The sequence below is a fragment of the Salmo salar genome, chromosome 16 (genome assembly GCF_965601325.2).
Source record: "Salmo salar chromosome 16, fSalSal1, whole genome shotgun sequence".
In the NCBI taxonomy this organism is placed as follows: domain Eukaryota; kingdom Metazoa; phylum Chordata; class Actinopteri; order Salmoniformes; family Salmonidae; genus Salmo; species Salmo salar.
The window spans coordinates 31,974,093-31,989,625 of record NC_138306.1 but is presented as its reverse complement, the minus strand read 5'-3'; the positions used below and the strand labels follow the sequence as shown (position 1 = coordinate 31,989,625).

The following is a 15,533-nucleotide window of genomic DNA, read 5'->3' as shown; positions in this document are numbered from 1 at the left end:
CTTTCTCTCTTTCTTTCTCTCTTTCTTTCTTTCTCTTGGAGTACCTGAGCCCTAGGACCATGCCTCAGGACTACCTGGCCGTGCTGCTGCTCCAGTTTCAACTGTTCTGCCTGCGGCTATGGAACCCTGACCTGTTCACTGGACGTGCTACCTTGTCCCAGACCTGCTGTTTTCAACTCTCTAGAGACAGCAGGAGCGGTAGAGATACTCTGAATGATCGGCTATGAAAAGCCAACTGACATTTACTCCTGAGGTGCTGACCTGTTGCACCCTCGACAAACACTGTGATTATTATTATTTGACCCTGCTGGTCATCTATCAACATTTGTACATCTTGGCCATGTTCTGTTATAATCTCCACCCGGCACAGCCAGAAGAGTACTGGCCACCCCTCATAGCCTGGTTCCTCTCTAGGTTTCTTCCTAGTTTCTGGCCTTTCTAGGGAGTTTTTCCTAGCCACCGTGCTTTTACACCTGCATTGCTTGCTGTTCGGGGTTTTAGGCTGGGTTTTTGTACAGCACTTTGTGACATCAGTAAGGGCTTTATAAATAAATTTGATTGATTGAACACTCCTGTGAGCTCACCAAAAGGCACAAGAGCCAAAATACTGGAATAAAGAGGGGAACAAAAAGAGCATTATAGCAGAGGAAGAAGTGTTGGGTTAGCAGGTCAGATTCATGCTGCTCTCTGTGGGGTTGTGAGAGGGACTTTCCCCGCAGTCTGCCCATGGAGAGGAGAGGAAAATAGGGCAAGAAGAAACCTTTGTGAATCCACCCCTCTAGACTTCTCTCCACTTTCCAAAGAGCAGCACTCACTCTCTCTCTGCTTCTTTCTTCTTTTCTCTCTCACTCAATTTCTCATTATCTCTCTCTCTCATTTACTTCTCTTGCTCTCTCCGTTTCCATCTTCACTCTCTCATGAAAATGTCAGTAGCCTGTCACTTTGAAGCAGAACACTTCCCTCCATTCCGTCAGCAGAGTGATCTGTCTCACTAGATATGTTCAGACGAGAGGAGACAAAACGCTGAGAGGCAACACACAGCAACACACAGCTATACTAGCCAATGGCAAAAATACTTTTCATCCTAGGATAGAACATACTGTATGATGCAAACATTCCATTCACACTGAAACCTAAGGCAACGCTAGGATCAAACCTCTCAGAAAAACAATTACTTCAACACTAAATCTAGTGGCTCAAAGGCTGAAATTTGCAAGCATTTCCTCATTGTGCTTCAATAAAAGAACATTTCTGAAAACTTTCTGAAAAACTATTATATGATAGGCAGTGGGATACTCTCTGCAAGCCAGTCAAAAAAACAGAATAAGAACTCCACAATGATCTAGGCATGTAAATCACTAATCAGGTACACAGGCTTACACTCTCCCACAAACTAGCGGTGCTGTTACAGATATTTCCTGTAATGCTGGATGGAAAACACTCACGCACCCCCTGAGCAGTTTCGGGAATGGAGCATAGAATAGCATTGGCAGCTGTGCTCAGAATTTAAAGTGGGAGAAAGAAGCCAATTAAATGTCCATTACCACCCACTGTCTATAATTACTGATACCTCTCTCTCAGGGAAGAGTTTCCCTTACAGGACTTCCACATTTAAAGGGGCGTGATGCGTCCCACTCTCTGACGGTGGGCCCAGAAGCATTACACTGCGGGGTCAGAACCTCTAATCAGGGCCTGGCAAGCAGAGCTCGTCTGTAGCCATAAAAGCTCCAGGGCCAAAGGAGCATGTCAGCTCAGCTAGAAAACACACACTAATGATTACCATTCTCACTGCAACTGCGTTATTAACGCTTGGAGACATGTAGGGGCAATTCCATGGTAACGTAATTATGCATATATTTCACTTTAAAATGTATGCCAAACAAAAAACATTGATTTAAAAGTTTAATAAACCATACAAACCATTCCCGGACCTGCTGTTTTCGACTCTCTCTCTCTCTACCGCACCTACTGTCTCTAACTCTGAATGATCGGCTATAAAAAGCCAACTCACATTTACTCCTGAGGTGCTGACCTGTTGCACCCTTTACAACCACTGTGATTATTATTATTATTTGACCCTGCTGGTCATCTATGAACGTTTGCACATCTTGGCCATGTTCTGTTATAATCTCCACCCGGCACAGCCAGAAGAGTACTGGCCACCCCTCAGAGCCTGGTTCCTCTCTAGGTTTCTTCCTAGGTTCCTGCCTTTCTAGGGAGTTTTTCCTAGCCACCGTGCTTCTACATCTGCATTGCTTGCTGTTTGGGGTTTTAGGCTGGGTTTCTGTATAGCACTTTGTGATACCGGCTGATGTATACATTTGATTGATTGAACTATATGCACAATGACTACTTTGAACAATTAACACAGAGAATTTCACAAAAACACATTTACTGGAAGAACTGTGCAGATGCAAAGTATGGCAACAGAATTATGGTAAAATCTCCCTAAATTTGTAATGTGATCACGTTTTCCAAAAACTCTACTCCACAGAAAGAATGGGGTGTCAGATATGACATGACACCTTGAGTTTGAAAAATATCTTGGTTATTGAACTACTGTAAGTGAAGTGCATAACCCAGTAAAAGAATTACGGTAACGGAATTACATCCTGGGTCCCTGATCTGTACTACACAGAAATGCATAATTATGGTCATGAAGGTCATTCTCTTCATGGTGATGTATCCTGAATAGGTAGAAATACAGTGCATTCAGAAAGTATTCAGACATTTTCCACATTTGTTATGTTACAGCCTTATTCTAAGATTGATTTAAAAAAAATCCCTCATCAATCTACACACAATAAACCATAATGACAAATCCAAAACCGTTTTTGATTTTTTTGCAAATTTAGAAAAAGAATGACTAAATTATAAATCACATTTACATAAGTATTCAGACCCTTTGCTCAGTACTTTGTTGAAGCACCTATGGCAGCGATTACAGCCTCAAGTCTTCTTGGGTATGACGCTACAAGCTTGGCACACCTGTATTTGGGGAGTTTCTTTGATTCTTCTCTGCAGATCCTCTCAAGCTCTGTCATGTTGGATGGGGAGTGTCGCTGCGCAACTATTTTCAGGTCTCTTTAGAGATGTTTGATCGGGTTCAAGTACCGGGCTCTGGCTGGGTCCACTCAAGAACATTCAGAGACTTGTCCCAAAGCCACTCCTGAGTTGTCTTGGCTGTGTGCTTAGGGTCGTTGTCCTGTTGGAAGGTGAACCTTCACCCCAGTCTGAAGTCCTGAGCACTCTGGAGCAGGTTTTCATCAAGGATCTCTCTGTACTTTGCTCCATTCATCTTTCCCTAGTCTCCCAGTCCTTGACTCTGAAAAACATCCCCAATGTTTTGGTACCCTTCCCCAGATCTGTGCCTCGACACAATCCTGCCTCGGCGCTCTACGGACAATTCCTTTGACCTCATGGCTTGGTTTGTGCACTGTCAACTGTGGGACCTTATATAGACAGCTGTGTGCCTTTCCAAATCATGTCCAGTCAATTGAATTTACCACAGGTGGACTCCAAGTTGTAGAAAAATCTCAAGAAATGATCAATGGAAACACCTGGATGCACCTGAGCTCAATTTCGAGTCTCATAGCAAAGGGTCTGAATACTTATGTAAATAAGGTATTTCAGTATTATTTTTAATACATTTCTAAAAATTTCTAAAAACCTGTTTTCGCTTTCTCATTATGGGGTATTGTGTGTAGATTGATGAGGATTTACATTTTTTTTTATCCATTTTAGAATAAGGCTGGAACGTAACAGAAAAAGTAATGGGGTTTGAATACTTTCCGAATGCACTGTATGCAACATCATCCTTTGCATTTATGGGTATTATTCTACACACTGGCTATTATTCCCAAACAAGACCAAATTTGGTTAGGCCGGACCAAATCTGAACCAATCATAGACGTCTATGTTTTACAAGTTTGAACATCACAGAGTAGCACAGTAGAGTTCAGTACAGTACAGCACATCACAGTAGAGTACAGTACAGTACAGCACATCACAGTAGAGTTCAGTACAGTACAGCACATCACAGTAGAGTTCAGTACAGTACAGCACATCACAGTAGAGTTCAGTACAGTACAGCACATCACAGTAGAGTACAGTACAGTACAGCACATCACAGTAGAGTTCAGTACAGTACAGCACATCACAGTAGAGTTCAGTACATCACAGTAGAGTACAGTACAGTACATCACAGTAGAGTTCAGTAGAGTACAGCACATCACAGTAGAGTTCAGTAGAGTACAGCACATCACAGTAGAGTTCAGTAGAGTACAGCACATCACAGTAGAGTTCAGTAGAGTACAGCACATCACAGTAGAGTTCAGTAGAGTACAGTTCAGTACAGTATAGTACATTATACTGTACTCTAGTGTGCACTACTGTACTGATCTATACAGTACTTTTCTGTACTGGACTGTGCTTCACTGTACTGTACAGTACTGTACTGTGCTGTCCAAACTTGTGAAACATAGACATCTATGATTGGTTCAGATTTGGTCCGGTCACCAATCATGGATGTCTATGTTTTGGCCAAATCATTTCCGGTAATAAAATGTAGACGTTGAAATCATGGCTGGTCCGGACTTGCCCAAACAACGACGTCTGTGGATGTTGAAATCAAGGCCAGGGCGGGCTAACCAAGTTTTAACCACCAACTGTGGATTGTGACTACTATAATTTCCCATTGTAGATAATTCAATTGCAGTAATTACCTTACAGATTTTTCTGTAATTCAGTTACCAATTTGGTAACAGAATTACAAGTTGAATCACTTAATTAAGCAATAAGGCAAGAGAGGTTGTGGTATATTGCCAATATACCATGGCTAAGGGCTGTTTTTATGTACGACGCAACACGGAGTGCCTGGATACAGACTTAGCCGTGCTATATTGGCCATTTTGGGGCAGCAGGTACTCAAGTGGTTAGAACTTCTTAAGGATTGGCGTTCTGTCAATGGGACAGTTGTAAATCATGCAGAGCGTAATGTCAAGATTGCAGATTTGAGAGAAACAAATGTCGGTACATATAAGTGTCTTATATCGGCTGAAAGCTTAAATTCTTGTTAATATAACTGCACTGTCCAATTAACAGTAACTATTACTGCGAAAAAAATGCCATGCTATTGTTTGAGGAGAGCTTCTAACCACAAAACACTTTTCTTTGCAATAGGTTTGATAAATTCACCTCTGAAGGTGAAATGTGTACTTACATTCTGATATCTTGCTCTGATTTATCATCCAAAGGGTCCCAGCGATAACATGAAGTGTTATGGTCCCGTGTGGCTCAGTTGGTAGAGCATGGTGTTTGCAACGCCAGGGTTGTGGGTTCAATTCCCACGGGGGACCAGTACGGAGAAAAAAATATGTGAAATGTATGCATTCACTACTGTAAGTCGCTCTGGATAAGAGCGTCTGCTAAAATGTAAAAATGTAATGAAGTGTCATTTTTTTAGATAAAATCCTTTTAAATATATCCTAAAAAGATCCATATAGCATGCACGATCGATTTCCACTCGTTCAATTTGCAAAGAAAGGAATTATGAAAATCTCACCCTAAACGTTGTTTCAACGAGTCAAATCACGTTCGTATCTATTCCTCCAAGTTCCTAGAAGGTAACAAGACTTCACTATTTCATTAGGGGTGTAGTATATCCTATAGGACACCATATTTGGTCAGAGAGCAACGCCTTCAAGGCACGCCGATAACGCGAGCGGCCATCACTTGAACAACTGTATCTTTGTCAAATATATGTCGTAAAATGTAGCAACTAACCTTGTACGACAGCATGCCTTTTCATTTTGGACAAAAATTATAAGGATATTCAGAGTTATGAAGTTATGAAAACTGGTTGTTTTGCAAATGTTGAACTTATAATATGGCTACTAAGTCTTGGAAAGCTAAAAGTCCAAGTACACAGATTTGACGATATTCTTGCATAAAAATGGAATATGAATGCGAATCTCTCCTTCACGATTTGCTCAAATGTACCTGGGGACTTCACACTAAAAGTCTTGTTGTTCACTCATTTTTCAAGTTATCCATCTGAAACTTTGCCCATACACTGCTGCTATCTTGTGGATACTTTCGGAATTACAACCAGAGTGAAGGCTATAACTATGACCTTTCTCTTGCATTTCAAAGATGGTGATAGAAAAAGACTGGTTAGTTTTTTCTTTGTATTTTCTTCTACCAGATCTATTGTGTTATATTCTCCTACATTCAATTCACATTTCCACAAACTTCAAAGTGTTTCCTTTCAAATAGTACCAAGAATATGCATATCCTTGCTTCAGGGCCTGAGTTACAGGCAGTTAGATTTGGGTATGTCATTTAGGTGAAATGTTTTAAAAAATGAGGCTATCCCGAAGTTAAACTTACAGAAGGTAGAGAAATGTCTCCACAAATAAATATGTGTTGATATTAGTTGGCAGGGGTCTTTGCTTCAACATTATTGTGTTTTGATGTATTTCTAATACCTTTTAATACTTTTTCTGGTAGATGTTTTCTAAGACTCCTTTTCCATCTGTTTGATCAGAAATCAAAGCCGTTACTTATGCCACATTTTTAATATGTTTGTTATTATTATTTTTTTATCTATGCCTTCATTTCCCAAAAATATAGACTCTTAGCTATCATTTGACACCAAATTTGGTCCTCATGAAAATGACCATAGGCTTCTTTAGCAGGTGCCCTTTTGGAGGTGGGCAGGAAGGGAGAGGCAATACAGTATCGCCCCCCCCCCCCCCCCCCCCCCCCCATATGTAACGGATTACAAAAAAAAGAATCCATTATGTTACCAGCAAAAATATTGTAATCAGATTACAGATACTTTGAAAACTAGATGATTACTTTTAAATTCAGAAAGGATGTTTGCTGATTCTCAATTACATTCAAATTAGCAAAAATGTGTTCCACCTGAGCAGAGACCCCTATGATGACACACTAAATGTGTTTGATGGATCGTGGTAAAAGAGCAGGAATAGGCTTTTGTATAGGCTACAGTCCAGGCTGTCTTCCAATGGTGCGACTGCTGTCGGCATCCAAAGATTATCCAACTTAAATAAAGGCTAGGAGATAAGGCCAACAGCAGTGGTGTAGCATATGGGCGATACAGATATAACTTATTATTGATATCTAGGACACATGGCACATTGATGTGACTCACACTGCTGCTTTCTCATTTTGCTATATTGTGGTTGTTGTGGATGGCTGTTCACAAATGTAGTCCTATACTGTAGGTCAGTGCTGGTCAGTGCCATTTACGTTTAGGGAGGACACATTTTTTTTTATGAACATGGCCTTATTTCTATTACAGCATATTGGATGACTGTCATTCATAATCCATTCAACTAGCTCAAATGTAACATGCTACAACCTAGCCTTCAAATTAAAGTTTATAACGTAGGTGCACAGGTCGAGAGACAAATTGGTGTATTCAAGGTGACAGATAACGACACATTCAATACCGCCTAGGGTGTAATCATTAGTCCAAACAATTGCAAACAAGAGTTTCTATTGGACAAATTTAGGTAGGTTAATCCCCGTTTGGTTACGTTTAAGAAACGTTTTCAACAGAATCGGCGGAATGAATACACCTATAATCACCCGAACACAGTTCACTTTAATAGCAGCCACATACAAACAGCATCATCACTTTGCTCGTTGTATAATTCCTTCTCCTCTCACATTTTCCCTTCACTTGTGGACTTCAGTGCACAACACAACAGACGCCTGTGGCCAGGTGACAAAACCTTTCCAAGCCAAACCTTCATACCATAACTGCTAACCGCTACACACAGCCTATATCGTTCTCACCATATTAGCTAACGTCATAGTCAACATAGCTACTAGAACTAACACGTTAGTAAACCTGCTACAATCACGGTACCACATTTTATGCACTGCACTGCTAGATAGCCGTTGATTATGCTTTCAGTACTAGATTCATTCTATAATCCTTTGATTGGGTGGACAGCATGTCAGTTCATGCTGCAAGAGCTCTGATAGGTTGGAGGATGTCCTCCGTAAGTCATCATAATGTGTGTGTGTGTGTGTGTGTGTGTGTGTGTGTGTGTGTGTGTGTGTGTGTGTGTGTGTGTGTGTGTGTGTGTGTGTGTGTGTGTGTGTGTGTGTGTGTGTGTGTGTATTTTAACCCTATAATGGTTGAATTGAAGAAGTTTAAGCTGCCCATCAATCAATGTTTTTGCGACGAGGGATGTATTCATTACAGAAATTGTTTACTATTTAAGAACCAAATGGAAGCAAACTGAGCAAAACGAAAGTTTCTATTGGACCAATTCAGGTAGATCCCTCTCCCTTTCGTTCAGTTCACTTCCGCTTAAGAAACGTTTTGCAAAAGAATCAGCATAATGAATAGGTTACGCCACAGTGGACAGCCAGTGAAAAATGCGCTCTTGCAACAGCTGCATAGTGTGGATCCCAGCCTATGGAATACAAGTTTGAGGGAGTTACTTCTTTCTAAATCTAATTCGTGCTGATAAAACAATTTTAAAATAATAATCCATAGGCCTAACGGACACATGCTGAAACACATACACTTTTGATAGACTTAAACAGCTGCAAAATGTAAACAATAGGCCTATAGCAAATGCAGCATATGCAGCATACATTTCGGTAGTGATCAAAGCATGAAATTCCCAGAGCAGCATTTCTTCGATTTGAAGCAGTCCTCCATGACAACAAAATCATAAACAACAGAGTAGGCTAATTAGGTCTTAGTTTTTGGGTTATGCTCAGGTGAAACAATTTGGCTAATCTATATTTCCAAGTCCTATACTTGAATATCAAGGGGTATTAAATTAAATTAAACATTTGTTCACGAAAATGATTGTTCTCTCATATTAGTGTTTTTTAACACTAAATTATAAGAATTAGTAGATTTTTCCTTTAATTTAAGGTTAGGATTAGACATTAGGGTTAGCAGTGTGGTTAAGGTTCGGTTTAAAATCAGATTTTATGACTTTGTGACTCTGCCAGCTAGTGACCACACTGTAGAGCTGCCTCCAGAACAAGATTCATAACGGAAACTTCTAACCTGCGCCTCTTAAGGGGAAAAAAATCTAAAAGTAACCGAAAGTAATTCAGTCCCAGAGCAGCATTTCTTCAATTTGAAGCATTCCTCCGTGATAACAAAATCATAAACAACAGAGTAGGTTAATTAGGTCTTAGTTTTTGGGTTATGCTCAGGTAAAACAATTTGGCTAATCTATATTTCCAAGTCCTATTCTTGAATATCAAGGGGTATTAAATGAATCGGAATGACTGGAAATCTGACGGACTGTTGTTTTTAATGTAAAGATATAGCCTAATTATATTATTATCTGTAGTAGAAAGCAATGGGTTAGAAGACACCTAAACTCAGCAAAAAAAGAAACGCCCATTTTCAGGACCCTGTCTTTCAAAGATAATTTGTAAAAATCCAAATAACTTCACAGATCTTCATTGTAAAGGGTTTAAACACTGTTTCCCATGCTTGTTCAATGAACAGTAAACAATTAATGAGCATGCACCCGTGGAACGGTCATTAAGACACTAACAGCTTACAGAGGGTATGCGAATTAAGGTCACAGTTATGAAAACTTAGGACATTTAAGAGGCCTTTCTACTGACTCTGAAAAACACCAAAAGAAAGATGTCCAGTGTCCCTGCTCATCTGCGTGAACGTGCCTTAGGCATGCTGCAAGGAGACATGAGGACTGCAGATGAGGCCAGGGCAATACATTTCAATGTCTGTACTGTGATACGCCTAAGACAGCGCTACAGGGAGATAGGACGGACAGCTGATCGTCCTCGCAGTGGCAGACCACGTGTAACAACACCTGCACAGGATCAGTACATCCGAACATCACACCTGCGGGACAGGTACAGGATGGCAACAACAACTGCCGGAGTTACAACAGGAACGCACAATCCCTCCATCAGTGCTCAGACTGTCCGCAATAGGCTGAGAGAGGCTGGACTGAGGGCTTGTAGGGCTGTTGTAAGCAGGTCCTCACCAGACATCACCGGCAACAACGTCGCCTATGGGCACAAACCCACCGTCGCTGGACCAGACAGGACTGGCAAAAAGTGCTCTTCACTGACGAACTGCGGTTTTGTCTCACCAGGGGTGATGGTCGGATTCGCGTTCATCGTCGAAGGAATGAGCGTTACACCGAGGCCTGTACTCTGGAGCGGGATCGATTTGGAGGTGGAGGGTCCGTCATGGTCTGGGGCGGTGTGTCACAGCATCATCGGACTGAGCTTGTTGTCATTGCAGGCAATCTCAACACTGTGCGTTACAGGGAACACATCCTCCTCCCTCATGTGGTACCCTTCCTGCAGGCTCATCCTGACATGACCCTCCAGGATGACAATGCCACCAGCCATACAGCTCGTTCTGTGTGTGATTTCCTGAAAGACAGGAATGACAGTGTTCTGCCATGGCATGCGAAGAGCCCGGATCTCAATCCCATTGAGCTCGTCTGGGACCTGTTGGATCGGAGGGTGAGGGTCGTGCAGGTGCCTTGGTGGAAGAGTGGGGTAACATCTCACAGCAAGAACTGGCAAATCTGGTGCAGTCCATAAGGAGGAGATGCACTGCAGTACTTAATGCAGCTGGTGGCCACACCAGATACTGACAGTTACTTTGGATTTTGAGGGGGGGGCCTTTGTTCAGGGACACATTATTCAATTTCTGTTAGTCACATGTCTGTGGAACTTGTTCAGTTTATGTCTCAGTTGTTGAATCTTGTTATGTTCATACAAATATTTACACATGTTAAGTTTGCTGGAAATAAACGCAGTTGACAGTGAGAGGATGTTTCTTTTTTTGCTGAGTTTATATAACCAAACCCATATAGTAAAATGCAACATAAATGTATTTCCAGCTATGTATAAACTGTAACATTGATGTATCCTGCAATATGTTGTTCAATTGGTTATACTCATTTTTGTCTTGTATTGCCTCTTCATAAGCAGGTTGATATTTATTTGCATGAGTCTTGTCTTCGCTATCTGCAAAGTAAAAATGTATTATATTGTAAAACTGTAGGAATTTTCTTTTATATTTTTTGTCTTAAAGGAAAGATTCAACCATTTTGAATGTTATATTGTGTTAGTGCATCTCTGAGAGATGCTCTATTGATTCCCAGGGTAATTTCATGTTCTCATGTCTTCATGTGTATCTGTTCAAGCATGCAGAAATCCGTCCGGTATGATATAGCACCGTGATAAAGTCTCTCTCACTACACAGAAAGTTAATAGGAATATTACTTTTAGATCTCAAAAACGTCTATCATACATGTCAGATTTCAATACTGGCCGACGTCATAACGTAGGAGGTTGTCTTCTCTCGAATGAGCCATTGACCATATTTTTTGCGATATTCCAACCTCGAGAAATGTGTAGTTTAACAGAAAATCCACCACATTTCTCCTATTTGTCTGCCTCTTCAGTCCAAGGTGCATTGCATGGTGCCGTTGCATGGCCATTGTGAATGTTAGACTCCACTCTGCGAGGCACATCGATCTGCATGTTGAACATGTTAAGATTGTAGACTCGTAAATTGATAATGCAGTTTGTTTAGGTGATTTTACAGCTACTGTAGCTACTTCACATGCTGATATTTATTTTGGTATTATTGTGTGTAGCTACATTTGATAGCTAGCTACCATAGAGAGAGCATTGCATTATGGGTTTTGTAGTCGACTTGAGCTGGAACAGATTTCCACCAAGATTTTTACATGTTGCTACCAACTTTATTATAACGACAAAACTAAACATTTGTTCACAAAAAAGATTGTTCTCACATATTAGTTAGCAGTGTGTAGCAGATTACATTTAGAAAGTAATCTCTCTCTGTGTGTGTGTTTAGCATCTCTCTCTCTCTCGTTAAAACAGCCACAGAACATTTCCCAGGAGAGAAGGGTAAAAATAGCACAAACTGAGCTTGTTCCATACATCAAATAACAAGGATTCTCTTTAACTATGTGCTTTTGGCAGCTGTGGTCCTTTTCACAGTGATTAGCTGTTTTTCCCTTTGAAAAATAAATAGTTAGATTTCACCATTGCGAAGCTTACTCATGAACCCACAGGAAAAAGCCCATATTCCTCTGAGTAAAACAAAACCAAGGACAAATCACTGGTTTTAGAACAGAAAATGATTTGGTAAAAGGGAACTTGCATTTACAGAATTGTTGGGTGTCCGTGCAAAAGTGTTACACACACTTAAATTGCAAGAGATACAATTAACTTTGGTGTATTGACCATGTAGTGTATCTACTGTGTTAGTAACAAACATACACACAGAATTTAACAACTCATTGATTGAGAGAATGAGGGAAAATTGCAATAGTTATCTGTCCCAAAACACAGGCACTCATCCTGCTTGCTAACTGCACGCTCACACACACACACACACACACACACACACACACACACACACACACACACACACACACACACACACACACACACACACACACACACACACACACACACACCACACACACACACACACACACACACACACACACCCCCCGAAGAAGGCCATCTGGCTGGTATGAAAACTGAGCTTTTTAAGTTGTCTCCTTGTTTGTTTTCTTCTGTCAAAGGCTCCAAGAGACGACAGCAGAACAAACAAGTGACAGAGGGAATGAGGGAAGCGCTGGCACCAAACAAAACGCTGTACTAGCCTGGAAATTAACCAACACCCAAATAACCCACAACACTGGGCAGGGTGGCTACCTCACTGACAGGGCACAGACAACATGATAACAGATCAGTTTAACAAACAAAAACACACTTACCATCCTTATCAGCTCTCCGGAAAATCTGTTAAGACAAAACAGGAGCTCTGCATTAGCGAAGGGACTAGTCATGTGAAAAGTGTCGAAACATGAAACATGATAAAAAGCTCAATGATACCATAACGCCTAAAAAGATACTGGCAACAGACACAGAGACAGTAAATAAGCCTGCCTGAATGGCTAGTTAAGAGTAAGTGAAAACTCAGTGTAGTCTTGTTTAAAAAGCCTGACCACATTGTGCACTCACATGTGTAATAGCACAGTTAAGGCTGCAGGGTAGAGGAAGAAAAAGCATTCGTTTGTCACTGGAAAAGCAGTATTCACACCAGTTTAAAACACTAATACATTTTCTGTAACCATTGTTATATCTGGTGGGGGATACATATTCATGTGTTGTTTCTTTCTATGCTTTTGAAAGCGGTGAGTGCATTTCATCCATGAATGAGCTTAACAGTATAAAATACTGTGTATACTGTAGGTGTTTGTCCTTTGTGCCTTTGTTGATACTATCTATTTGCTTCACCAGATTGATGAGCACTTTAGCAGTTTTAATAAAACAAATCAGGGGTAAATAATTGACCATGCACATTGGGAAAAGCTCCATAGAAACCTGACAGGAGGCCTGTCAATGTGGTCCAATGAGTGAATAAACCGTGAAAGGTAAAACAAAGTAAAAGACAATGGACAGGTGACTAAGAGAGCACACCATACATTACTATGGCTTTATTATGTGACTGCAGATGATTGAAGCCTTTATAACAAGTCTGTGACATGTTTATCTTTGGCATCTGAGGGTGAAGTAAGCTGAGCAAAACGTCTTGGGAACGATTTCAGATCAATACCACAATCTTCCACTCCACCTGAAAGGCACTGCTAGAGCACTATTGAAATCATTTGGAAGTGATGGTGTTTGCTGAGCTTAATCGTTCATATCTACTGCTATCGGAGAATTGCTTTGCGATACAAAGATAATGGAAAGGAGATCATTTTGAGATCAAGCACAAGAGGTGGATGAAATAATCCGTTTTGAGAGAGAGAGAGACAGAGGGAGAGAGAGATAAATAAGGATTGCGGAAATTAGATGGGGAGAGAGCAAGAATTGCAGGTTGACATTTATTGGGATGAGTCTTGTCCTGGAGGCAGAACTGAGCGATTACCGCTAGATGGGCCAGTTGCAAAGTCAAAATTGGCTTCATTTTAGATTAGGTTTAGGCTTTAGGGTTAGCATTGTGGTTAATGTTAGGGTTAAGGTTAGGTTCAAAATCAGATTTTATGACTTTGTGAGCTGCCTCAAGAACAAGATTCATGATGTAAAACGCTAATGTGCAAAAGAAATACAGGTACCTACTCTCCAGAAAGACTCATCCTCACTGACACGATTAGAAAAGGTGCATTAAAATATTACATATCATGCAAAATGTAAACCACAATTAAAGCAACAGAAGTGGGGAATAATATGATAAAAGTGGCAGGCGTGTGTGTATAAAATTGGCCAATTTGGTGTTGAGGGGCTTGTCTGATCATCCATTTGTCAGGCCTACCAGCATGCTGTCACATAATGTAGGTGACCCAATTTCACTCCGTTTCAGATTTTTAAAAAACATATTTGACAAAAAAAGGGGACAAACACCAAATGCACACACTGCTCCTCTAAAATATATAGAATGAAAACGACATCAAAGAGTATCACTTACTAAGACAAGTATTAACCAACTAGAGCAGCTCAGTTCCCAGGGGCCAGTGTGTGGTTTGCTATTGTCTTATCCAGCATTTGGAACTGGTTCAGGGAACAGAACTGAAAACCGTAAAATATGTTTTTCAGAGGAACAGAACGGTTATTATGCAGCCTACTCAATCACTTTTTATAGCTACAGTTACTACAGGCCGCCTGGGCCACATACAGCATTCCTCACTGAGTTCCCTGAAATCCTATCGGACCTTGTAGTCATGGGAGAATTTTCGAATTTTTTGTGACTTCAATATTCACATGGAAAAGTGCACAGAACCAATCCAAAAGGCTTTCAGAGCCATCATCGACTCAGTGGGTTTTGTCCAACTTGTCTCCGTCCCTACGCATTGCCACAGTCATACCCTGGAATAAATATTGTGGATCTAAATGTTTTTCCTCATATTCCTGGACTACCTGAACACCATCTTATTACGTTCGCAATCACAAGAAATAATCTGCTCAGACCCCAACCAAGGATTATAATAAGCCGCACTTTAAATTCTCGGACAACCCAAAGATTCCTAGGTGCCCTTCCAGACTTCTGCCACCTACCCAAGGATGTCGGAGTTAAAAAAAAATCAGTTAACCACCTAACCAAGGATCTAAATTTAACATTGTGTAATATCCTCTAAAAACAAAAAACATTTGTCACAAGAAATTATCTCCATTGAAAATGGGTCGTGGATGGGTATTCCAGCATGACAATGACCCAAAACACACGGCCAAGGCAACAAAGGAGTGGCTCAAGAAGAAACACATTAAGGTCCTGGAGTGGCCTAGCCAGTCTCCAGACCTTAATCCCATAGAAAATCTGTGGAGGGAGCTGAAGGTTCGAGTTGCCAAACGTCAGCCTCGAAACCTTAATGACTTGGAGAAGATCTGCAAAGAGGAGTGGGACAAAATCCCTCCTGAGATGTGTGCAAACCTGGTGGCCAACTACAAGAAATGTCTGACCTCTGTGATTGCCAATAAGGGTTTTGCCA

General features: G+C 40.9%; 1 protein-coding gene across 2 annotated transcripts in view; it reads right to left on the bottom strand.

Moving 5' to 3' along the window:
* necab2 (N-terminal EF-hand calcium binding protein 2) overlaps positions 1–15,533 on the bottom strand; it is a 131,643-nt gene that overhangs the window by 111,489 nt on the left and 4,621 nt on the right. For both annotated transcript variants that reach the window (XM_014149085.3, XM_014149086.3), the window contains exon 2: positions 12,822–12,846. In XM_014149085.3, the coding sequence (XP_014004560.1) occupies positions 12,822–12,846 (25 nt within the window). The remainder of the gene's footprint in view (positions 1–12,821; positions 12,847–15,533) is intronic.